The 27,178-nt window shown below is 40.8% G+C and overlaps 1 protein-coding gene across 4 annotated transcripts in view; it reads right to left on the reverse strand.

Annotated features, from left to right (window-relative positions):
* Nucleotides 1–27,178, reverse strand: part of LOC132846470 (NACHT, LRR and PYD domains-containing protein 12-like) — a 109,640-nt gene that overhangs the window by 71,257 nt on the left and 11,205 nt on the right. Inside the window, exons 1-8 of one of the 4 annotated variants that reach the window (XM_060871263.1) lie at nucleotides 20,284–20,372; nucleotides 20,009–20,130; nucleotides 19,447–19,563; nucleotides 18,965–19,013; nucleotides 18,556–18,760; nucleotides 16,556–18,326; nucleotides 15,662–15,835; nucleotides 13,126–13,299 (exon numbers count right to left, since the gene is read on the reverse strand). In XM_060871263.1, the coding sequence (XP_060727246.1) occupies nucleotides 13,126–13,299; nucleotides 15,662–15,835; nucleotides 16,556–18,326; nucleotides 18,556–18,760; nucleotides 18,965–19,013; nucleotides 19,447–19,563; nucleotides 20,009–20,061 (2,543 nt within the window). In that variant the 5' untranslated portion in view covers nucleotides 20,062–20,130; nucleotides 20,284–20,372. The other 3 variants (XM_060871264.1, XM_060871262.1, XM_060871261.1) reach the window with 3 other exon arrangements.

Here is a 27,178-nt window from a genome sequence, read left to right on the forward strand (position 1 = left end):
GAATTGTGTAGCAATGATCCAGTGTATTTTTCTTCCTTGTGGTACACTTTATATGCTGTCCCTAAACATACAGTCAGAGCTACAATGGAGTGGTTTAGATCAAAGCATATCCATGTGTTAGAGCGGCCCAGTCAAAGTCCAGACCTAAATCCAACTGAGAATCTGTGGCGAGACTGAAAATCGCTGTTCACAGACGGTCGCCATCCAATCTGACTGAGCTTGAGCTATTTTGCAAAGAAGAATGGGCAAAAATTTCACTCTCTAGCTGTGCAAAGCTGGTACAGACAACCCCAAAAGTCCTGCAGCTGTAATTGCAGCGAAAGGTGGTTCTACAAAGTATTGACTCAGTGGGGCTGAACACAAACGCACACCACACTTTTCACATATTTATTTGTAAAAAAAAAAAAAACCTTTGACACCATTTATCATTCCTTCCACTTCACAATTATGTGCCACTTTGTGTTGGTCTGTGACATAAAATCCTAATAAAATACATTTTTCTTTGTGGTTGTCAAAATGTGGAAAAGTTCAGTGGGTGTGAATACTTTTGCATGGCACTGTATCTATTCTAATGAGGTTTGCACAAGAATTTTATTTTGTATATAAAGCTTTTGTATATAAATATATTTTTATGTTAAATAGCCACTCAGTGCCTGGTCTAAAAGCTTTGTGTGATGATTTTTTTTTTTTTTTTATTGATGCTCTTTTCGAAGTTGCACAAGGTGTGAGGCAAACGTGCTAACCACTAAGCCACCATGCCCCCCTCCTCAAACTCCTGTAGATACATAAATCCTATTGAGATGTAGAACATAAATGTTCCTCAACCAGGGTGCACAAGAATCAAAGCATGGGGAGAGCAAACACTCCCAGCTAACAGGTATCTTCGCTCACATTTCCTCCCTCCTTTTACCCCTAAACTGGAGAAATTTCCCTGATAATGACCCCTACAACTAACAAAAAGTGAGGAACACAGGGAACAGTTTACTGGTACTGTTACACACCCCTCCTCTCAGAAGAAGGCCTGACCTGGCCGTAGAACTTTTTAACATTTTCTACATGGTAGATCTCAACTTGTTTGGGTTCGGTTATCATCTCAACTCTGTAGTTTACGTTATTCAACTGTTTCAAAACTTTGGCAGGCCCTTGCCACTTAGGTGCTAGCTTGGCCATAAATGCGTTCCCTGCACGAGACGGAAGGTTACTTGCTGTCTCTTCAGGTTATAGTATCTCTGTTGCCTGGCCTGGGCCCTTGTGACATTCTCTTTTACTCTTTCCAGAAGCAATTGCTGATGTTCAATAACTCCGATTGGTCAGGATCAGAAATAGTTCAAGGGGTCCTTTCAACCTACACCCTAGAGCGATTTCTGTGGGGGTATAGTTGGTACTCTCCTGCCACGATGAATTAATGGCAAATCTGAACTCATGGATCCACTGGTCCAAATTCCGGTGATTGTCCTTAACATATGATGCAATCATGACCTTAAGAGTCCTGTTCACCCTTTCAGTCAAGTTAGTCTGCAGGTGGTATGCAGTGGTAAGTTTTTGAATGGCACCCCACTGGCTGCATGTAGTGTTCAGAAGTTAAATTGGTAAATAGGTAATAATAGGTAAATTGTGGTCCCCGGTCTGACACTAAATAAGTGGGTACCCCCCATCGGGTAAAGATCTCCTTGATAAGGATATTTGTTATCAAAGGTGTTTTGCCTGACCGCAAGGGAAACACCTCGACCCACTTGCTACAGTAATCCACAGTAACCAGTAAATACTCCTTCAACTTCACGCTTCTCGGAAATGGTCCCATAAGATCAATACCGATCATACTGTATATCCAGGTTCTTTTACAGGAGTAGATTGAAGGGTTCCAGAAAGTTTGGATATGCGTGGTTTGTATTGCTGACAGACTTGGCACCGTTTGCAGTGATCCCATACGTTGTGCTGGATTTCTGCCCAATATACCACCTTGAGTAATCTACGCAATGTTTTCATGTGCCCAAGATGCCCTCTCAAAGGATTGTCATGTGCAAACTGGAGAAATTGCTGCCGGAGATCCTTTGGTATGACGACTTGCAGAGTATGGCCCTTTTGACTTTCAGGAACACATCTGAACAAAAAGCTGTTCTGCACAACATAGTGGATACGTTGGGGGTCGATTGGGGGGAAATGACCGGTCACTTTTCTGGCTTCGGCCAAGTTCTTCCCAGTTTATTGGTAAGTCTTCATTCACATCCTTTGCTCGACATACTGCAACACTTCCCAGTAGCTCTCCCTCAGGCATTGCACGGGACAGTGAATCAGGCACAACGTTGCATCTCCCTTTTTGGTACCTCACAATAAAGTCAAACCCCTGAAGTCGTATAGCCCACCTGGTAAGTCTTGATGTCGGGCGAGGATGGTTGAATACCCAAGTGAGTGCGGCATGATCGGTTAGATCTTCAAAGGGTTTCCCTTCTAGGTATTGTCGAGACTTCTCAACTGCCCAGACCACAGCGAGGCATTCCTTCTCTGAAACGGCATATGATTTTTCGGCTCCTTGAAGCAGCTGGGATGCATAGGCAATGACATATTCTCCCTTTTCCGATTCCTGAGTCAGTACGGCCCCAAGTCCAAAGTCACTCGCATCAGTCTGCACTTTGAATGTTTTACTTGAATCTGGAGGCATGAGAACTGGGGCCTTTTGCAGGGCATTCTTCAAATCCTATAAAGAATGTTGGCATTCCTGTGTCCAGTTCCATGGTACACCCTTTCTCTTAAGGGCATGAAGTGGGGCAGCACGCGCTGAAAAATGCGGAATAAGGTGATGACCACCCTGCAAGGCCTAGGAATCGCTCAACTTCTTTAATATTTTTGGGCGTAGGAAAATTTCTGACAGCATCCACTTTGGAATCCTCTGTCTTGACACCTTCCGCTGAAAGGACGTGTCCCAGAAAAGTCAGTGATTTCCCTACTAATTAACATTTCCTGAGGTTAAGGGTTAGGCCTGCTGATTCCAGCCCAGCAAACACCTTAAGATCTTGAAAATGTTGGTGCACGTCTCTGGAGTATACAACAATGTCGTCTATATACACGAAGCAACATTTGCCTATAAGGTCCTGTAGAACTTTGTTCATCAGCCTTTGGAACGTTGCTCCAGCATTTTTTAATCCAAAAGGAAGACGAGCACATTAATATTTGTTGTACTTTGTAACAAAAGCAGTTTTTTGGATGCTACTTTCATCCATCAGCACTTGCCAGTATCCCGTCTTGAGATCTATGGTACTAAATACTGTTGCTCCATAGACAGACTCCAAGATATCTTGTATCTGAGGCATGGGAAAGCCATCCAGCTCTTCATTGATCACTGGATGGCTTTCCCATGCCTCAGATACAAGATATCTTGTAGTCTGTCTATGGAGCAACAGTATTTAGTACCCTAGATTTTGGCATTCAAGGCTCGATAATCCACACAGAATCGCATACCTCCATCCTTCTTAGGTACTAGTACTACTGGAGCTGCCCATGGAGATGTAGATGACCGTATTATACCTTTACTTAGCATGGCCTTGACTTCCTTATCAATGAGGTTTTGCTTATTAACTGGAACAGGATAAGTTCTTTTCTGTACAGGGATGGGGTCATTAGTTATGATCTGGTGCTTAATGATAGAGGTTTGACCCAGTGTATCAGTACAGACAGTCGGCCAATTTAACATCAACCCCTCTAAACGCCTCTTCTCAGTCCGAGAGGCATCAGCAAGATCCACCAACTCTTTAATGGCAACTATGGAGTCTTTGGATATTTGCACTATTGGTAGGGCACAGTGTATGTTAACTGAGGGTGATTGGTCATAACAAGAAAAGAGGTGTAATATCTCCTTTTGCCCAGGCAAGGAATATGTGGAGGTATCAAAATCCAGTGTGACTCTACAGGTCACAAGGAACTCAAGGCCTCAGATGAGCGGAAAAAACAGATCCTCATCTCTCATGATGAATAGTTGCAGTGGGTTTGTGCATCCTTGTAGAGTACACTGCCAAGCAGTGTTGTATAAAGTATTAGAAAGCAATACTTAAGTACAAGTATTGTACTAGAAAAAGACTTTGGTAGAAGTGAAAGTTACCTTTTAGAATATTACTCAAGTAAAAGTCTTAAAGTATCTGATATTTAATGTACTTAAGTATCAGAAGTAATTTTCTGATATTTAATGTACTTAAGTATGTGACGTAAAAGTAAAAAGTAAAATTTCAGTGATGTTCGGTAGGCATAAGAGCAGGGGCAGTTCTAGTATTTCATCTTTAGGGGGTTTTAGCCCTCAGTGAGAATTTAAAACAAGAAGAGTTATATATTATATGACTACATAGTAAGCCAAAAGTGGACACCAAAATTTTATGCATGATGTAATGATGCCAGTCCTGAATCAAATCAGTTTATGTATGTGTGCATTCTCTACAAACAGTGTGTCTAATGAATGCAGTCATTAATAAAAAATATTCACAAGACAAAGACCAAATCAATAAATGTTATTTTTATTTAGTATTGAATGGATTGTTTGCATTACTATTTTTTTGTGCTATCAACTCTGGTAATAAGAATAGTGAAATTTCACTGCTTTTGGTTGCCGTATTTGTGGCTTTCAGCCGATTATCGTTATAGATAAACGCCTCCAGCTCTGACTGCGCGTGCCTGTGCTTCTCCGTATGGAGCGTGGACATGCGCAATGCAATCCAGGAGCAGTGATTCGCCAAACCTCCCTTATTGCAGTCACACACATTTCTTCTCATTTTATTTTGGAGTAACGAAGATGCTTAGTGGAAATATAGCGGAGTAAAAGTATACATTTTATCTAGGAAATGTAGTGGAGTAAAAGTGAAAGTTGACATAAATTTAAATAGCGAAGTAAAGTACAGATACGTGAAATTTCTACTTAAGTACAGTAACGAAGTATTTGTACTCCATTACTTTACAACACTGCTGCCAAGTAACTTCACCTAAGGCCCTCTGAACATGGCCGTTGGCAAGGGAAAATGTCTGTCCCCGACAGGACTGCCAAGACTCAGTCTCATCCTTCCATCTACTCCACAATGACTCCTGGATTAAAGAGTATGAACTGCCAGTATCCATAACAGCTTCACAAGAATGATTACTTAAAGTTATAGTCAAGGTTAGCAGCTTGACATTACCTCTGGTCACTAACGCCATGCTGTGACTTCCAGGCTTACCTCTGTTATACTTATCCTGGCCCCCTCTTCTGGAGGTGTGTTCAGCCTGACGTTGCTTCCGGAAGGCTCTTTCCTCAGCCATATCCCGCTCTACCAAAGCTCCTGTGCGCATCAAATCATCAAAAGAATTCACTGTTCCTCTCAAAAGACTAACAAGATGGGGATTACAGTTTCTCAAGGCAGCCTGCAGAATCTCCTTCTCAGTCATTGTTGGTTTAAGCCTAAGACATAAGGCTCGATACTGGAAAGCAAAGTTTCGAAGATCTTCATCAATTCCTTGTTTTCTCTCTCTTATCCTCCTTTCTGCTTCAACCTCATGATCCTCGGGGAGAAAAGATTGCAAGAAAGCAGATTTGAACTGACTCCAAGTTTTAACATGCGCTTTTTCGGCCACCCACCAATCCTTAGCTGTATGTGTCAACACAGATGGCAGAGTTGCTAATATCTCAGCATCGCTCATGGGTCTCACAGCTAAATATTCTGTACATTTATCCAAATAAGCTATTGGGTCTTCATCTGCTGTGCTCCCACACTTAGGGAATTCTATTTTGACGGCCATTTTATAAGGCAACTGGTGTAGCATAGAAGTGACGTGTACATCTGGCGTTGACGTGTTAGCTGGTGTAGAGGTAACTCCAGGCATAAGACAAAACAGAGACTTGAGATGGCTGTCCCGTCTTTTCATGCAATCCATCACAGCTTTACCCATCTCTTGTAGTTGGGTTTCTAAGATTTTCTTTAGGCAGTTGTTCTTTTCTTCTATAAAAACAACAAGTTTTTCTTCCAACTTCTTCAAACTTTCCTCGTATAAGGATGATTGACTGGACATTAACTTTGTCAGGTCTGGCAACTGCCCCTCTACAGCAATCAAACGACGGTCATACTGTTGAAGAACATTCTGAATGTATGTTTCGACTCCCCGGACACGTTCTACACCATCTTCCTCGATCTTGTCCAGTCTGTCCCCCAGTTGTCTCACCTTTATCGCAATAGTAAGACTGATCAGACTTTCCTCATCCTCTTCCGGTGGAGGTGGTAGGTGACGAGTCATTGTCTTCTTCTGGAACAGCCACTCCTCTTTCTGATTCTAAATACAGGCTGCTAAATGAGCTTATCAGTTCCTGGACTGGCTCACGTCGGGCTATGAAAGGTTCAGAAGTATAGTCCAGAAGTAGATCAGTTTCCACAATGTAGCGCAGTGTGGCTGAAGAAAAGCCGCCACTGCGCATACGCGTGGGCTTTAAATTTAACTCGAGCTGCACGTGCACACAGGATTTGAAAGGTAATCGCTCTGTGATCTTTATTAATCTGATGGTCATCTGTTTCCCTTAATATCACTCACTTACAATAAAAAAAGTGCTACAGTACATGTCCACATATGTGTAGAACATTTTAATTATTATATCTTAATAAACCTTTTGACCCATTTGTGTGTGTGTGTGTGTGTGTGTGGTAATTGTAGTAAGTGTCTGAAGTGCGCATGCATGGGATTTTAAATTTGCTCTGAGACACGCCCCCAACACACATACACACACACACATTATACACAGATTCTCAAACACACAAACACATACACATTTACACAGATACGCGCACGCCCCAACACACACATACACAGACAGATACACAAACACACACATATACACAGACAGATACACAAACACACACACACAGATGCACACCCCCCCAATACACACACAGATGTACACGCCCCAACAAACACATATACACACACACAGACAGTTACACACACCCCCAACACACACACAGATACACAAGCCCCCAACACACACACATGCCCCAACACACACACACATACACACACACACACGGACAGATACACACACCCAACACACACATATACACATACACACGTATACACACACACAAACACAGATACACATGCCCCCAACACACACACACACGTACATATACACAGACACACACATGACCCAACACACACAGACACACACACACGATAGAAAGCATGCCCACAAAAAATCTGGAGTAGGAGGAATCTCAATTTTGGCTAAACTTTGACTTCAATAAAAATAAATATGTACAAACTTTGTAAAAAAAAAATATTCTAGAAAAGAATAAACCCACAAACAAGCCATTTTAATTTGTTTTATTTTGCTACCCTGTGCCTTTTGCTCTCCTCATTGCTCTCCTGCTAATAACTCTATGGATCCTTATGTTCTACTACTGAAGACCACAGTAACTGGTCTCTTAACAGGAAGTTGAACTGCTGGTTCTTTCATGCAGTCAGAACTGAAGATAATCAAAACTCTGGAGCTGATGTTGGTCTTCATTTGGTGCCTTCACCGTTGCCACCAGTCACCTCACTGGACAAGTCTGTGTGGTTTTCTGAACTATTGTCTCTCAGAAGTCAACACTGACTGTAGTCTCAAAATAACACAGACTCTGAGCTAAAGAGAATGCACCATATTGTCAGGTCATGTCGTTATCTGACATGAAGAAAAAACATGAATGTTCACACCCAGACTACCACATTTCAGCTCCATCAGACACCAGAAAAGATTCTTTCCTCATGCAGTCAGACTTATGAACAGTTAATCACCCACAACGATGATGACTGTGCCACTGACAGCAGTGTGTTTTGTGTTTTAGGCCAGAAAATATTTTAATACTTTATTATTATTAGGGATGAGCCGGATACTCAGCTGAAACGAGTATCCGGTACGGGTAAAGCACTTCTGCCGAGTACGAGTATTATACGAGTAATACGAGTCAATATCTGTGCTGATTGTGTCAGCTGATTGTGTCAGCGTTCTGTGATAGGCTAGTCACAGCGCCCCTCCCCTACAGTGATAGGCTAGTCACAGCGCCCCTCCCCTACAGTGATAGGCTAGTCACAGCGCCCCTCCCCTACAGTGATAGGCTAGTCACAGCACCCCTCCCCTACACACATACAGATGTATTGTGTTGCTGTGTCTCGCTCTGCTCACTCACAGTCACACACAGAGGTGCTCTACCTCCGTGAAGTTGGCACCCCATAACAAGAAATAATCACCAAAACTATGCCATTCGTTTGTGCTACGTTTGTGCTGATTTGTGTCGCAAAAACGAACATTTGTGCTGGTTTGGTGTTTGAGATATTAAACATTATTTTTTTGACCGTGTGACGTCACTTTCCACCCCACAAAGCCCAAATCGCTCAAAACCGGCTTAGTTCGTTTGTGCTCGATTTGTGCCCATTTGTGCCGTTAAAACAAACACTGTATCTGTTTTCCTTTCTGAGATATAACCAAAATATTTTCGGGAACTGTGACGTCACTCTCCACCCCAGTTCGTCTAAATCACACAAAACTGGTGTCATTCGTTTGTGCTCGATTTGTGCCGGTTTGTGCCGTTGAAATGAACGTCAATTAAATTTCCCCTTCTTAGAAATAATAAACAATTTGGAGCTGTGACGTCACTCTCCACCCCGTGCCGTCCAAATCTCTCCAAACCGGTGGTGTTCGTTTGTGCTCGATTTGTGCCGGTTCGCGCCACTAAAATAAGCATTGAATCTAATTTCTAATCTAATTTGCTTCCTTAAAAATAGCTAACAGAATAAAATAGCAGGTCTAAGGTGAGTAGATATCAGTAGCGTACACCAGAGACATCCATTTATGTGTCAGAATACACGGGACACAGTTCAAATAAACTGTTTCAAAGTTACAATGGTTAAGGGGCTTAATTTTTTAAAGAGACAAGTATAATTAAACAATTGGTTTAATTGTTTAAGACAATTAACATACACTTAACATACACAGAACACACAACACTATTCTTACATTGTTTACTTAAAACACACACTTACTTATTTATATTTAAATTTACACATTTTTCCACTGTACATACAACTGCATTTATTATATGTGTTCATGTTAATGTCATTCTGTTACACTGTGGAGCTTCTGTACTAGAACAAATTCCTCGTATGTGAAAACATACTTGGCAATAAAGATCTTTCTGATTCTGACTCTGATTCTACTTAAGTGTTACTTTGGGCTGTTTCCATTTTACTGGAATAATACTTTGCACTCTTACATAATTATACTTCTACAACCCTCTACGGACACAATGACGCCTGAGTCACCATTGGCTAGTAAATGTTTTATTTTACTCGCCAGGCTTTTTACATAAAATGCATGAACAAAATGAACAAAAAATTAAAACACACTTTATTTTATTATCCTCTATCCTTAATTTGTCAATCCATCCATTATTCTAAAATAAATACATTGTTTGGTTGTGGAACATTGTGTGATAGCGCTTTCACCAGCAGAGGTCACCATCAAGCTGAAAAGCTTTGAGTAATGAAGAGAGAATTTTAAAGAAGCATAAAGAAATAATAATGATGGGACTTTCAGTGGCTGTTTTCAGTAAACTCGATATGGCAGATGGGATGGTTATTAAATCAGATACAGAGAGAAAAGAACTAAAGGATCTAATGAGTGAAAACAACCTGAGAGACGTGTGGATAGAGAGAAATGTACCAAGAAAAGAAGAGATATAGTGAAAAACTTGCAGGACAACGATTGACTTTATTTCATGTACAAGAAATGTAGAAAACTTTACAGACAAAATCAGATATAAGGAAACAAGTTTGAGTATCATTGTCAGGACTTTGCCTGGACTTTGGCCATGTGCCTTTTGTTTATGTTCCTTGTTCACGTGTCTGCCCTGCCCTTGTCTTTTCCGCCCCGCCTCTGCACACCTGTCCCTCATGTGTCATGATTATTTGTATTATTTAGTTGAGCCGCGTTGCCTTGTGCAGCGCGGAATACTCTGTTGTCCTTGTCTTCTGTTGTTGGTGTCCTGTTTTGTGTCTTTTATTTATTAAATCCCTGTCTTTGTTAAGCTGTCCTGCATTTGGGTCCGTTTTTACCCCCGCGCCCATGACAGAAGGATTCCGCCAGACCTGGACCCAGCAGGACAGCTGCAGCCCGGACCGGCCGATTGGGAGCATTTTTTTTCTTATTGGATTTTTTTTTCCCCTGGACTTTGCGGGTTTTGGTGACATCGGTCCGCATTTTTCCGGTGGGGGACGCCGCTCCGCTTCCGGCTTTTCCGCGGGGGGCGCCGCCTCACTTCCTGGTTGCGGGCCGTGTCACCAGCCCGAGTTTTATTTTAATTTTTTCAGTGTCCTGTGACATCGCCCTGCATATGTCCGGTGGGGGGCGTCGCGTCACATCCGGTTTCCGTGGAGGACGCCGCCCCACTTCCTGTCCGCGGGGGGTGTTGCAGGCCAGTGTTTTACTCCCTGGATTATTTATTTATTTTTTTTCTGTTCTGTGGAGGATTTTTTTTCCCCAGCCCTCCCTCCCCTTTTCCTGGTTCCCCAGAGGTGGGTCTGGCTGCGGTGCATTGGGGGTTGTGCTTGGCCCCTCCTGTTCGGCTGTGGACGTCGTTCAGCCCTCCTGTTCGGCTGTGGACGTCGCTCGGCCCTCCTGTTCGGCTGTGGACGTCGCTCGGCCCTCCTGTTCGGCTGTGGACGTCGCTCGGCCCTCCTGTTCGCCTTGCTTCCCTCACCTGCCTCGCCGTGTGCCTTGTTCCCCCCACCTCCCTCGCCGTGTGCCTTGCTCCCCCCACCTGCCTCGCCGTGTGCCTTGCTCCCCCTACCTGCCTCGCCGTGGGCCTTGCTCCCCCCTCCTGGACCCGTCGGGACTGTTGTGACTGATTGGCGTGTCGGGAGCTGCGCCTCGAGGGGGGGGTACTGTCAGGACTTTGCCTGGACTTTGGCCATGTGCCTTTTGTTTATGTTCCTTGTTCACGTGTCTGCCCTGCCCTTGTCTTTTCCGCCCCGCCTCTGCACACCTGTCCCTCATGAGTCATGATTATTTGTATTATTTAGGTGAGCCGCGTTGCCTTGTGCAGCGCGGAATCCTCTGTTGTCCTTGTCTTCTGTTGTCGGTGTCCTGTTTTGTGTCTTTTATTTATTAAATCCCTGTTTTTGTTAAGCTGTCCTGCATTTGGGTCCGTTTTTACCCCCGCGCCCATGACAATCATGAGTTTTTATTTTTTAAGACTGGAATAATGTAGAAAGGGGACAAAGTGTATGGATTCTAAATACAGAAAGTTTAAAGAAAAACAACTATGATTTTAAGATTAGAGAAATTATAGAAAAAGGAAATGAAATGAATGAGGAAGATAATGTTACATTTTTAATTAAATATTGTAGAATGGGAGAAAGAAAGTGTCAGGACTCTGCCCGGACTTTGGCTATGTGCCTTTTGTTTATGTTTCTTGTTCACGTGTCTGCCCCGCCCTTGTCTTTTCCTCCCCGCCTCTGCACACCTGTCCCTTATGTCTAAATAATTATTTGTATTATTGAGTTGAGCCGCGTTGCCTTGTGCAGCGCGGAATCCTCTGTTGTCTCCTGTTGTCCTTGTCCTGTTTCGTGGTTTTTATGTTAATAAATCCTGTTTTTGTTAAGCTGTCCTGCATTTGGGTCCGTTTTCATCCGACGCACGTAACAGAAAGAAAAGAGAAATAACAAGTAAAAGTAATTTTTTTAAATTAAAGAATGAATTGTCCAAAGAGAACAAAATATAAAAAAGGGAGGAGAAAGAACTCGAAGGGCAAAATGAAGAAATAAAGCAAAATATATGGTGGAAAGAGGAAAAAAAGAAGTTAAATTATATAAAAACAAGATGCAACCAAGATAAAAAATGTCATGAGGAAATTAAGAAAGAAGAAATTGAAATATAGAAAAATAGATCAACTACACAAAAAAGAAGATTCCTTTAATGTTTAAAGGAATTTTAATAAAGATTTTAAAAGTGTTTGGTGAAAGGGGTTTGAAAAGTAGACACTTTTAAAGGAAAATAAATAAATCAAGATCACAACTGTGAGTCAATCATCTGTGGAAAAACAAATTTGAGATCCAATTAAAGAGGTAAAAATAATCTCTAAACATCTGTAACACATGGATGTGTGTTTGTGTAATCAGTGTGATGATGTGATGATATCTCTGTGTTGTGTGTAGATGCTGAAGGATTTGACTTTGGATTGTAAAAGATGTTAAAGTGTGAAGTTGTAGCTGAGAGGATAAAAGGATGTGATCAGTCACAGTTATTGTTATGGATCTTCTACATCTGAATATGAATGATTCAGCTCCCAAACTGCTGGAAATGTGGGACGTGTTCTAACGCTTCACCTCCATAACTGCTTTATCCTGGAAAAAAGGTCTGAGGAGAGACTCCTGTCATACACCAGACCTGGTGAGTTTATTACCCTTAATGCTGAAAAACACAACAGGACAGAATTACAGACACATTTAAACACATTGCTTATGAACAACAGAAGCATAAATACACACATTAGATGTGACATTTTACAGCACACAGTGAATATTACTCAATATCATACAGTAAAGAGACAGTAAGTCAGTAACTCACTGTAGTGTCTCCAGTTTACAGTGTGGATCCTTCAGTAGATCAGAGAGCAGCTTCACTCCTGATTCTCCTGGTTTATTAAAGTTCAGTTCCAGTTCTCTCAGGTGTGATGAGGAGTTTGACCTCAGAGCTGAAGCCAGAGCAGCACAACCTTCATCTGTAATACTGCAGTCACACATCCTGCAAGAAAGAAAACCTTCTCACACTTAACACACTCAGTTTTAGTATTGAAAACATGAACTACACAAAATCTTTATATACAGTACATTTACTCTCCATCTCACACACACAACAATGACAATATATCAGATCACTACAATTACAGTTACCACAGAGGAGAACTGGATGTTGTAGTGTTTATTAAAACTGTGTGTGTGTGTGTGTGTGTGTGTGTGTGTGTGTGGTGTGTCTGAGTGTGTGTGTGTGTGGTGTGTGTGTGTGTGTGGTCTATGTGTGTGTGTGCGTGCATGTGTGTGGTGCGTGTGTGTGTGTGGTCTGTGTGTGTGTGTGTGTGTGTGTGTGTGTACCTCAGTATCTCCAGTGTACAGTGTGGATTCTTCAGTCCATCAGAGAGCAGCTTCACTCCTGAATCCTGCAGTTTATTGCCCCTCAGGTCCAGGTCTCTCAGACTGGAGGAGTTTGAGCTGAGAACTGAGGACAGAACTCTACAGCTTTCCTCTGTCAGATTACACCAACACAGACTGGAAGAGAAATGATGAAGTGTTTGATTTATTTGTCTGATAGTGAATTGAGGTGTTTCCATCAGTGAGAAATAAAGTGTGGACCTGAACACAAGGTTCTAATATCAGGATAAAAATATAAAATGAACATCTGTGTATAAACTTGGACTGCTCTTGGACAGATCCATGTGTCTCAGCTCATATGAGACGATGTATTTAACTTTCTGTAAGAAGATAATAACAGAGACGTCACTCTGAACAAACACGTCTCTTTATTTCTAGCAGAGAGATTTTCATACAGTGTGTTCAGCAGCTCTGGGGAAAGTTCTGCTGGAGAACATTTACACATTTACACACTGTCCTTTACTGCTTCATTACAGTGTGTTCAGTGTGTAGATCTGTGTACATTGTACACACTTTTACTTTGTGTTACAAACATTTTCAGGAATATTTTTGCTCCCATTGAACAACAGAAACAGGTCTATAAAATGGTAGCAGCTCCATGAGGACAGATAACAGCAGAGAAATTAATTTATTGTCCTCACTGTAAATAGGAGTAGTATTGTGTGTGTGTGTGTGTGTGTGTGTGTGTGTGTGTGTGTGTGTGTGTGTGTGTGTGTGTAGGAGTATTTACACAGGGAATTCTCTTTTTAGGGAAACACCTGAGCTGACAGAAGATTTCGAGCACACTGTTAGAGCTATTTAGAGACCAGTGTGATGTTTCTGGAGGATAAAAGCTGGTTTATTAATTAGTTCTGTTTGTCACGACATCTTTATTTAAATGCTGTACAACACTTTAGTATGACTAGAGTATTAGTATGTTATTAAATGTGTGTGTAATGTACACTGATCTACACACTGTGGAAATAAATGTACTTTGTTCTGATGTGAGAAGTGATGTAGATCTTTCAGTATTTTCACAGAGACAGTAAAACTGTTGGTGGTGTTTTTTAATAACCTTCACACACAGAGACACATCACATAATACCCTCAATACACAGATCAAATAAATAAGTGTTTTTCTATATGGTGTGAATTAGCTTTGTTTCTGATGTTGATATTTATCACTATTGACCCTGTTTTTGCTCTTTGCATTATTGCTTCTTCAGATTTGTGGATGTGATTTGTTCTCCTCATGGACTGTTTGTTACGCTTATTTCAGACTCGGCCTGTTTTTTGACCCTGCCTTTACTTACTGATTTTGGATTGTTTGTCTTATCTTTTCTTCATTAAAACTTCTTCACATGGATTTTGCCGACTGGTCATTACAGTGTTCATGATCACCTGGGTACAGTGTAGATCTCTTTTTCTCTCCTTCCAACCGTTTCCTTTCCCTTCACCACATTCACACCTAATTCACCTTTCCTGTAAACTGGTTCCACATTTTGGTCTTCAGCTGCTGTTACATTAATAAGTCACAATAACTCCCATTTACCTTTTATAGAGTTTTAGTGTCACTAAACACAAATGTTCTGTGCTGTGCAGCATTTGCTCGGGGTTTTAAATGATCTGTAACTAAGTTCCAGTTCTGATCACATTTCCATTCTTGTTCTTCTTGACCTGAGTGACAGCTTTTGATTCTGTAGACCAGGAGATTCTTCTACACAGACTTGAACACTGGGTAGGTCTCTCAGGACCAGTACTAAACTGGTTCACATCATATTTGTGTGCTAGACAGTTTTATGGTCAATTGTGAAGTCACTCATCAAGACAACATGAAATTTCATTTGGAGTAAAGAAGATACATAAAAACTTTTTCTACATTCAATCATTCCAAGTAGATTAGATTAATGTAACGCTCTTTTATGTATTTCACACAAAAACCCTTTATACATTACAGTTAGTAACCAAATCACTCCTATTGTACAGGAACTGTACTGGTTACCTGTGACATCCACAATCATTTTAATATCATCTCAAATATTTATTTATCATCAACAAATGCTGACTTCCTTAAGGTGAATTTTAATAAGAAGAAGCTTCAGTCAAACTGCTTTTAGTGTCGCTGCTCCCAGGATGTGGATCTCACTCTCAGTGTTTATCCGCCAGTCACCTTCACTAAATACATTTACGAAGCAGCTCAAACAATGTGTGTGTGTGTGTGTGTGTGTGTGTGTGTGTGTGTGTGTGTGTGTGTGGTGTGTGTGGTGTGTGTGTGTGGTGTGTGTGGTGTGTGTGTGTCGGTGGGTGTGTGGTGTGTGTGTGTTTGTGGTGTGTGTGTATGTGTGTGTGTGTGTATGTGCGTGTGTGTGTGTGTTTGTGGTGTGTGTGTGTATGTGTTTGTGGTGTGTGTGTATGTGTGTGTGTGTGTGTATGTGTGTGTATGTGTGTGTGTGTGTGTGTGTGTGTGTGTGTGTGTGTGTGTGTGTGTTTGTATGTGTACCTCAGTTTCTCCAGTGTACAGTGTGGATTCTTCAGTCCATCAGAGAGCAGCTTCACTCCTGAATCCTGCAGTTTATTGACACTCAGGTCCAGTTCTCTCAGACTGGAGGAGTTTGAGCTGAGAACTGAGGACAGAACTCTACAGCTTTCCTCTGTCAGATCACACCCACACAAACTGGAAGAGAAATGATGAAATATCAGAACACTGATCTCAAACACACAAACACAGCCATAATCCAGCTAAAGTTGAAGATGTAACAGAAATGTCAGTGTGTTTGTGTCACACACACAAATCAGAGGACAGGACACCACATCAGCACATTTAGAAAACCATGACAGAGTGAATCTCCCCACAACACTGTGTCACACACAACAAAAGATGAGGAACTTCAACATAAAGAGATACTTGAAGGACATTAGAGTGTTTTAATATTTACTTTTTATATTTTCTATCCATATTGATCCCATTTTGTCAGTCTGATGTTTTTCTCATCTGTGAGAGTTTTGTTAAATGTCACTTTCAAAATAAACAGAAAAGAAAAAGTCTTTCACTGGTGTTTAGTTCAGAAATGTCTTTAGTTCTTAAATGCATGCAGTTATTTTGTAGAGATATTTTTACATAAATTTTAGAGAAGACTTAATTTTTCATGCTTCATATATAAAAGCTATAAAATGCCTCATATGATGTTATAAGATTTTGTCCATGTGGCCCAGCCCTCAGTTCAGATATAACATGTTAGTGTAAAAAGTGAAACAATCTTCTGTAAAAGTACCAGAGGTTTGTTTAAAGATGATTAGAGGAACTATTAACTAACATTAATCCAAACAGTGCAGTTCAGTGTTACATTAAAATAATAAACCATGCAGTAATACATTTATAAATAAAAATACTCACTCAGCTTTTCTGGAGGCTTTGACCACTGGCAGCAGCCTCAGAAGACATTCATGTGATGGATCATATTTCCTCAAATCAAACACATCCAGCTCCTGTTCTGAGGTCAGTAACACAAACACCAGAGCTGACCACTGAGCAGGAGAGAGTCTGGTGTCACTTAGACTACAGTAACCTCCTCTGTTCACATAAGTTTGTACTTCCTGCACTAGTGAATGATCATTCAGTTCATTCAGACAGTGGAACAGATTGATGGATTTCTCTGGAGATGGATTCTTCCTGATCTTCTCCTTGATGTACTCCACTGTTTCCTGTTTGCTGTGAGATCTGCTTCCTGTCTGTGGCATTAAGTCTCGTAAGAGAGTTTGATTGGTCTCCAGTGAGAGACCCAGAAGGAAGCGGAGGAACAGGTCCAGGTGTCCATTCTCACTCTGTAAGGCCTTGTCCACTGAACTCCTGAGGAGATCAGACAGGTTTGACTTCCTGAAAAGATCAGACAGATCAGAGGTTTGATGTTCTGTTACATTTCTGCTAATAAAGGAGAGAAATGTGTATAAAGCAGCCAGAAACTCCTGAACACTCAGATGTACGAAGCTGAACACCTTCCCCAGGTGAAGCCCAAACTCCTCTCTGAAGATCTGGGTACACACTCCTGAGTACACTGACACTTCTCTGACATCAATGCCACACTCTCTCAGGTCTTCCTCATAGAAGATCAGGTTTCCTTTCTCCAGCTGGTGGAAAGCCAGTTTTCCCAGTGCCATGATACTCTCGCTGGTCTGCTGAGGATCAGGGTCACATTTCTGATGGTACTTTTGGTCCTTGTGTTTGATCTGAAAGATCAGAAAGTGTGTGTACATTTGAGTCAGAGTCTTGGGGATCTCTCCACCCTCTGCTTCACCCAACATTCTCTCTAGAACAGTGGCTGAGATCCAGCAGAAGACTGGGATGTGGCACATGATGTAGAGGCTTCTTGAAGACTTCAGGTGTCTGATGATTTTATCGGCCAGGCTCTGATCACTGATCCTCTTCCTGAAGTACTCCTCTTTCTGAGGATCACTGAAGCCTCGTACCTCTGTTACCTGGTCTACACACTCAGGAGGGATCTGATTGGCTGCTCCTGGTCTTGTGGTTATCCAGAGGAGAGCAGAGGGAAGCAGATTCCCCTTGATGAGGTTCGTCAGCAGCACATCCACTGAGGCCGACTCTGTCACATCACACAATATCTCATTCTTCTGGAAATTTAGAGGAAGTCGACACTCATCCAGACCATCAAAGATCAACACCACTTTGTAGGAGTCACAATCTGTTGATTCTAATTTTCTTATTTCTGGGAAAAAGTGATGAAGAAGTTTCATCAGACTGAGATTTTTCTCCTTCATCAGATTCAGCTCTCTAAAGGGAAGTGGAAACATGAAGGTGACGTCCTGATTTACTTCTCCTTCAGCCCAGTCCAGGATGAACTTCTGCACAGAGACTGTTTTTCCAATTCCAGCAACTCCTTTAGTCAGCACAGTTCTGATGGACTTGTCTTTAAAGATCTCATTACATTTGATGGGTTTCTCCTGTGTTGCTGGTCTCCTGGACGCTGCCTCAATCTGTCTCACCTCATGTTCATTATTGACCTCTCCACGCCAACCCTCTGTGATGTAGAGCTCAGTGTAGATCTCATTCAGAAGTGCTGAGCTTCCATGCTGTGAGATTCCTTCATTAATTCTTTTAAACTTCTCTCTCAGATTGGACTTCAACTTTGTCTGATACACAGAGGCGAGTTCTAATAAACAAAGTAATATCTAGTTTAGTAATAAATAGTTATAATGCAAAATCGTACAAACACTGCTATTAATTCCTGACTGATGTACTAAATATTATTGAAGCTGGACCATGAACAGATACAACATGATATTAAAATTACATTTAAAACTAAAAGTGTTCATATCTAAAACTATTTCCTCTCTCTAAAGTGAAGCTGATGGAATAAAGTCATGACTCAGAGCTCTTACTGTTGTGCAGTGTGTTAGCGAGATCTGTGTGGTTCATGTTCTTCAGGACGTGCAGTGTGATCTTCAGCGCTCCCTCTCTGACACTGTGCAGATCCTCCTCATCCTCCACCTCCCTCTCAGTGCATGCTGGGTAATCTGGACTCAGGAGCTTCCTAAACCTCTTCAGCTCATTCTTTATCAGAGTGATGACTTTGTGTTCCAGCTCCTGGTTAGAAACACACAGGAACAGATCTAAATATTATCATGTTACACAGTGAGAGAGGCTTTTATTTTATCAAAAGAAGAAAAGTCTATTTTTATTATCACATTTAAAACTCATACAACTGATTACCCTTAATGCTGCTGCACATCAAGACATTACAAGGGATCACAACACACACATTACACACTTTAACAACAACACACACACCTTGAATATAGAGTCCAGCTGATTTGTGCTGATGTTTGATTTTTGTGGTCTGTGAACAAACAAAACCCATCATGTAATATGGACTATATGTATTCATAGCTGCACAAATCACACACTAATAAATACAGACACAGATATTTAACACTATCCTCTTAACACAATACACTGATTTCAGGATTTCCGAACTGACACCAACATGTTTAGAAACAAATGTTTGAATAAATGAATAAAATCTTTATATTGTCATTAATGTCCCAGGTGTAAATGTTCTTCTGTAACACCACAGACCCTCCAGCTCAGGGACTGCAGACTGAACTGAACTCTTAAAGCACTTTTCCTCACTGCCAGTCCGAGAGCTGCAGCACTGCACAGTTTAGTGTTTTACTGCTTCAACACCTGATAAAGCTCATGAAGGGCTTCATAATGAGACGAGTGAGTTTGATCAGGTGGAACACTGCTGTAAAACACCTCACTATACTGACCTCACATCAGTAGAACTGTCTCTGTCTCTGAAGTTAATTGGACGATCCATTGACGCGTCACTCTTCATGGACACACAGCTGGGTTCTGGTGAGTCTGATCTCTTTCCCTCCATCATTCTAGAACAGAAATATCAGCAATAATTAATACTCAGCACTGTTAAACAATGTGTTCATCATTAAACACCAATAATTCCATCTTTTTAATTCAGATCCAGTCTGTACACTTATTCAAACAGGAGACAGGCCTCATAAGTCAGGAATTACACTGATATCAGGAGTCCCAATCACAGCTAACTGACTCAGCTGGGTCTTAAAGCCTGTAGAGTTCACTGACACAAAGCTATGCTGCTCTTATGCTCCACATTACACAGTCCTTTTTACTCTTCTCTCAGTGAATGATTTGTCTAAACTGTTCTTAGATCAGATCAGTGATATATTCACTGCTATTAAACACCTTAAAGCAAAGTTGAGTTCCTGTGTTAACTAGTGAGTGTTTAGAGATACAGATGTGTTCCCATGAGACGGTGTGTATTTATTGCTGGTGAATGTAAAAGTAAGTCACCTCTCGTCTTTCTTTAAGTCCTGTTTTCCAGACACACTCATGTTGGAGGTCATGTCTCCTTCTCCAGATTACAGCAGGACACACGTTTACTTCACTCCAACATCGGTGTGTTAAATTAAACCCTGAATCAGCACAGAGTTCACTTACAGGAAATAGTCACACTATCAAGTTATAAAACAACCTGTGTACATTAAAGCTTCAGTACAAACCCACAAAACTCTTCTGCATCTAGTGTCACTTCAGTGTGTTTATATATTAGAGCTTTAGATACTCACTGTGTTTTTACTCCTGAAATCTTTTAGTTTTCACTCCACACAAAATGGAGCTGCTGATTTTCACTCTTACTGACACTGGTCTAACTGGTTTGTCTGGTTTATGCTGACGTGTGTGTGTGTGTGTGTGTGTGTGTGTGTGTGTGTGTGTCACTCATAATGTGAGGATTATATTCAGGGGCGGTTCTAGAGGCGGGGCCCTGGTGAAATCTGATTGGCCCCGATTGGCCCCCATTCCATCAATCGTCGACGAGAATTATTTTGTGTGCTTGAATGTACCCTGTACTTGGCCCCTGAATGTAACATGTGGCCCCTTAATGGCCCCTGTTACAGAAAAATCCTAGAACCGCCACTGATTATATTATATGAGATCTTTTATTTTTCACTCCACACAAAATGGAGCTGCTGACTTTAACTTTCATTACAGTTTATACTGCAGAGGGGGGGAGGGCAGTGACGCAGACACACACACACACACACACACACACACATATAACGGTTCCGACACCCATGGATTTCAGGAAGCAGGATCGTGGTCAATGCTGTAGGTAAAATGCGGAATAGAGTTTAATTTATTAGGACATTCCTCAAGCAGAATGGATTCGACTGGCGATGCTCTGAAAAGTGAACAGACATATGCGCTGAATAGAGACGGTAAAAGTGGGTGGGTCCAATATTATTGGTCTTATAAAAAGTGGGTGGGTCCAATATTATTGGTCTTATAAAAAGTGGGTGGGTCCAATATTATTGGTCTTATAAAAAGTGGGTGGGTCCAATATTATTGGTCATATAATGGTTCCGACGCCCGTGACTACAAATATTACACCAAAATATTGTTTTCATTTATCCACAATTTGTAACATTTCCTCTTTTCGTCTGTTAGTCATTTTGGCCTTATTATTTGTCTCTTAGGACGTTTTGTTTGTTCTACAGCATAGGTCACTAACAGGCGGACCGCGGTCCGGGTCCGGACCCAGAAGCTGCCCAATCTGGACCCGGACATACAACCAAAACAAAAGGTTATGATTTAAAACTTGACGGGACGCTTCTATTTTAACCGGCGCAGCTTTTGCAATCTTTACGGTAGTGGTAGTGGAAACGCACAGACCAATTACATGCGAGTTAAACCATCCCACGTGACACCACTCAGCCAATCAAATCTGTGCATTCCTGAAGTAAACACTGTGACTCAACAGTGCGAGACAGATGAGAGAGAATTAGAGTAAAGTTACACAGGAAAGATAGTGATACATGTAGAAAACAAAGGGAGAGAAACAGACGAGTGAGACGGAGAAAGGGAGAGAAACAGACGAGTGAGACGGAGAAAGGGAGAGAAACAAACGAGTGAGAGGGAGAAAGGGAGAGAAACAAACGAGTGAGAGGGAGAAAGGGAGAGAAACAAACGAGTGAGAGGGAGAAAGGGAGAGAAACAAACGAGTGAGACGGAGAAAGTCAATTTGCAGACGACACAGCAATCCTTTTAAAGAATAAATTCAGGGTTGATGTTGCCCTAAATTCAGTCTCGATTTTCTCTAAAGCCTCAGGATTAACACTCAATATTAAAAAATGTGAGCTACTTCCCATTCACTCATCAACGGACTCTATCATCTCTTCAATTGAGGTTAAAGACGAAGTGAAATATTTAGGAATAGTTTTATCTAAAAATGCTATTAGAAAAGAAGACGTTAACTTTTCTAACCGATTAATAGATATAAGGAAATCTTTGAGCCGCTGGCTTACCAGAGATCTCACTACTTTTGGTAGAGTCACTCTGTCTAAATCGGAGGGTATTTCCAAAGTAATCTATCCATGCCACTCCCTGTATGTTTCTACACATAATGTTAAGAAAGCTAATTCGATTGTTTTCCAATTTCTGTGGAAAAACAAAACTCATTATATTAAGAAATCACAGCTGGTTAAAGACTATGATATGGGTGGTATTAAAGCATTAGATTTTGAAGCAATGTTTGGGACATTTAAGATTAACTGGTTGAAAACATATCTACTGTATCACAACCAGATTCTATGTGGTTCACATACCTAGAAATCTATTCAAACAAGTAGGAGGGCTTGGTTTTCTTTTGCATTGTGATTTTGAGGTGACCAAAATTCCTGTTAGGTTGTCAAAATTCCACAAACAAGTTCTCCAATATCGGAAAATGATATTTACCCATAACTTTTCTCCTCATGGATCCGCCTTATGGAACAATAGGTTCATCATAATCAATAGGAAATCACTGTTCAGGTATGATTGGTATGAAAAGGGAATTGTTTTTGTGAATGATATTATAGATGACAGTGGTAACCTTTTGGAATATAAAGCCTTCATAGACAAATATAATTTGAACTGTACATATAGAAAATACAATATGATCTGTAAAGCAATACCTGCACCGTTATTACAGTTAATTCAAAACACATTGTTAAATGCAAGTACAAGACCCTTATCTACACTACCAAATTTAGTTATTAATGATTGCACTTTATTTCACAATAAATGTAATAATAAATTTATTAGTGATGCTTTGAAATCTATATTGTTCTTTGGTTACAAAGAACAGGATTTTGGATTGTGTGTACAGATTCCGAACATGGACACATTGTCCATAGAAAAATCACATTTTAATTTCATTAAATGGCCCATTTCCCCAAAAATTAAAGAGACCCACTTTAAAATAATCTATAAGATATATCCGGTCGCTGACTTTCTTAGAAGAAGATTTAAATTTGATGTAGACCCTTGTGTTTTCTGTGAGGTGGCTGATATGACTCTGGAACACATGTTCTTTTTTTGCCCCGTATATAACAGCTTCTGGTCTAAGATACACAATTGGCTGTCACTTAAGATGGATAATATCCCTACTTTCGACCTGTCACACATACTCTTTTATATGGACAATGTAGATTCATCAGTATCTGATTTACTCATTGCAGTAAGTGGAGGTGTTCTAAGCCTTCCTTTGTTTGGTTTATGAACGACTTTAAATTGTTTTTTTCCTCACTGAAAAAGATCAAATCTACTAAAATTGCAAGGAAAATGTATAGTGACATATCTAGGAAACTACTATTTTGATGAGTCTCTCCTTATGTACTGTTCTAAATATTTGTTTTTTACTTTCTTTACCCTTTTTTGACTTGTGTATTTAAGCATCTCCCCTTTTTTAAAAAAAACAAGTCCCAATCACAGCTAACTGACTCAGCTGGGTCTTAAAGCCTGTAGAGTTCACTGACACAAAGCTATGCTGCTCTTATGCTCCACATTACACAGTCATTTTTACTCTTCTCTCAGTGAATGATTTGTCTAAACTGTTCTTAGATCAGATCAGTGATATATTCACTGCTATTAAACACCTTAAAGCAAAGTTGAGTTCCTGTGTTAACTAGTGAGTGTTTAGAGATACAGATGTGTTCCCAATGGACGGTGTGTATTTATTGCTGGTGAATGTAAAAGTAAGTCACCTCTCGTCTTTCTTTAAGTCCTGTTTTCCAGACACACTCATGTTGGAGGTCATGTCTCCTTCTCCAGATTACAGCAGGACACACGTTTACATCACTCCAACATCAGTGTGTTAAATTAAACCCTGAATCAGCACAGAGTTCACTTACAGGAAATAGTCACGCTATCAAGTTATAAAACAACCTGTGTACATTAAAGCTTCAGTACAAACCCAAAAAACTCTTCTGCATCTAGTGTCACTTCAGTGTGTTTATATATTAGAGCTTTAGATACTCACTGTGTTTTTACTCCTGAAATCTTTTAGTTTTCACGCCACACAAAATGGAGCTGCTGACTTTCACTCTTACTGACACTGGTCTAACTGGTTTGTCTGGTTTATGCTGACGTGTGTATGTGTGTGTGTTTTTGTGTTTGTGTGTGTGTGTGTGTGTGTGTGTGTGTGTGTGTCTGTGTGGAGTCATAATGTGAGGATTATATTCAGGGGCGGTTCTAGAGGCGGGGCCACAGGGGCCCTGGCCCCTGCTGAAAACTGATTGGCCCCTGATTGGCCCCCATTCCATCAATCGTCGACGAGAATTATTTTGTGTGCTTGAATGTACCCTGTACTTGGCCCCTGAATGTAACATGTGGCCCCTTAATGGCCCCTGTTACAGAAAAATCCTAGAACCGCCACTGATTATATTATATGAGATCTTTTATTTTTCACTCCACACAAAATGGAGCTGCTGACTTTCACTTTCATTACAGTTTATACTGCAGAGGGGGGAAGGGCAGAGACACACACACACACACACACACACACAATTGTTCCGATGCCCATGGATATCAGGAAGCAGGAACGTGGTCAATGCTGTAGGTAAACCACGGAATGGAGATTAATTTATTAGGACATTCCTCAAGCAGAATGGATTCGACTGGTGGCGCTCTGAAAAGTGAACAGACATATGCGCTGAATAGAGATGGTAAAAGTGGGTGGGTCCAATATTATTGGTCATATAATGGTTCCGATGACCGTGACTACAAATATTACACCAAATTATTTTCATTTATCCACAATTTGTGACATTTCCTCTTTTCGTCTATTAGTCTTTTTGGCCTTATTATTTGTCTCTTAGGACTTTTTGTTTGTTCTACAGCATCCTGTCTATTTTTAGTTACAGATTCTTTAGTATTGCTTTGAATTTCTAATTGTTCATTTTACTTTGCAATTTCCAGATCATTTGTCTCACTCTCATTGATTTTTATTTCTCTCTGAGGCACTTTTAGCAAATGTCTTGTGTTTGTCCTCATTATTTTCCCATGCTCTGTTAGCACTTCGTATGACCTGGGCGTAGTCTCTTTAATCACTTTGGCCAATGGTCCCCACTGCCCATCACATGTCACTCGTACAATTTCTTCTTGGGCAAGTGGGCTCAGTGGTCTTGCTGTTTTGTTGTAGTGATTAATCTGTCTTTCATTTGCAGAATTCCACCTACTCCGTACCATTTGATGCTTTACCGACGGTAGCTTTATACGTAGTTTCCTATTTATGAGCATTTTCGCCGGTGAAAGTCCATTCTCCAGTGGTGAAGCTCTGTAACTCAGAATAGCCAGGTACGGATCACTCCCTGTCTCAGTGGCTTTTTTTAGACGGCGTTTCACTATTTGAACTCCTTTCTCTGCTAAACCGTTGGACTGTGGGTACAGAGGGCTTGACGTTATGTGCTTGAAACTCTGACTTGCAAACTGTGGTCCGTTGTCACTTATTACAGTCACTGGAATACAATGTCGTGCAAATATACCTTTTGTCTTTGCAATTACCTGCTCTGACGTTGTGCTTGTCAGCTGCACAAATTCCAGGTAGTTTGAATGATAGTCCATGAGCAACAAGTAATCTTTGTCATTAAGCTGAAACAAGTCCATACCAACTTTTCCCCACAGCTCCTTCTCTTACGTATTACGATTCCTAAATGTCCTTCGTGCACAAGTTTCAGCATCAGTTTTCTCATTGAGATTGGCACAACAATTCTTGTTCCTTTCAGCAAAACTAGATCTAGCACTGACAGTTCATCTTTAAAATGCTGGAAAGGATTTTCCATGATCTCATCTCCAGGCATGTGAATCCTGTCCATTGCTTTCTTTAACTGTTCGACTTTCAGTGTTTCTTTGGCTGCTTCAACCCATTTTGTTGTTGACACTGGTGTCTGTGCTTTGATAGAGTCCACATGAATTTGAACATCTTTCTCTGTAGTTGCAAACAGCTCCTAAACCTGCTTGTGATGCATCTGTAGAGACCTTTAGAGGCTTTTCCTGGTCATAAAAATTCAAAACAGGTTCTCTTGTTAAACTGCTTTTTAACCATGACCACTCTTTTGCCTGCTCGTCGTTCCACTGACACACGGTGTCTGTTTCTAACAAGCTTCTCAGTGACTGTATTTGCTGACAGATTTGTAACAAATTTTCCTAAGTAGTTTATTAACCCTAAGTCTCTTTGCAGGACCTTTTTGTCTCTTGTCTCTGGCATTTCTTTGTCTGGTTGTATTCCTTCTTCAGACAGTCTTTCTCCCAGGTAAGTGATTTCTCTTACTCTGAACTGGCATTTGTTTTTATTCGACTTTAATCCATTTCTTTGTGCTTGATCCAGGACCTTGTTAAGTCTTTCATCATGCTCTTCTTTTGAGCCCCATACCACTACATCATCAATGAAGACTCCGACTCCTTCTATTCCATTAAAAAGCTGTTGCACAATTTTGTGGAATACTTCTGCTGCTGAGCTGATGCCAAAAGGTAGCCTTTGGAAACAATGCCTTCCAAACGGTGTGTTGAAGGTTCATCATTTTTTGCTTTCCTCATCTAGCACTATCTGGTAAAATCCCGATGAGGCATCCAGTTTGGATTAATAACATGTTCCACTCATTGCACTAGTAATGTCTGACTTTGTTGGAAGTCTGTAGTGCTCGTGTTGGATGGCCTTGTTTAAGTCTTATGGATCTATACACAGTCTTAGTTCTCTGTCTGGTTTTTCTACTATTATTCTGTAGGTTCTTCTATTTTTCTGATAATTCCTTCCTTTATCAGAACTTCTATTTTCTCTCTCAGTCTTTCTTTTAATGCTACTGGCACCCTTCTTGCTGGATGTATGACCGGTTCTGATTCTCCTTCAGCTTTATCTTGTGTTTTCCTGGTAATTTTCCTATTCCTTTGAAAACTTCTTTGTATTCTTTTATCCATTCATTCTGAGTAATTCCTTCTGTATTTGCATCTTTGTCATTTCCTTGTTTATGACATGGTCTCTCTTTAGCAATCCAAACTGTATGCACGATTTCAGCCCTAGTAATAACTTGTCTGTTTCCATCCACAAGTACAAAAAACACATCCTTCTTCTTTCCTTTGTAGGATATACTGACTCTGCATATTCCCTTTGTAGGTATAGTTTTGTTGTCATACGTTTTCAGATGCACT

Source organism: Tachysurus vachellii, chromosome 5 (genome assembly GCF_030014155.1).
Source record: "Tachysurus vachellii isolate PV-2020 chromosome 5, HZAU_Pvac_v1, whole genome shotgun sequence".
In the NCBI taxonomy this organism is placed as follows: Eukaryota; Metazoa; Chordata; class Actinopteri; order Siluriformes; family Bagridae; genus Tachysurus; species Tachysurus vachellii.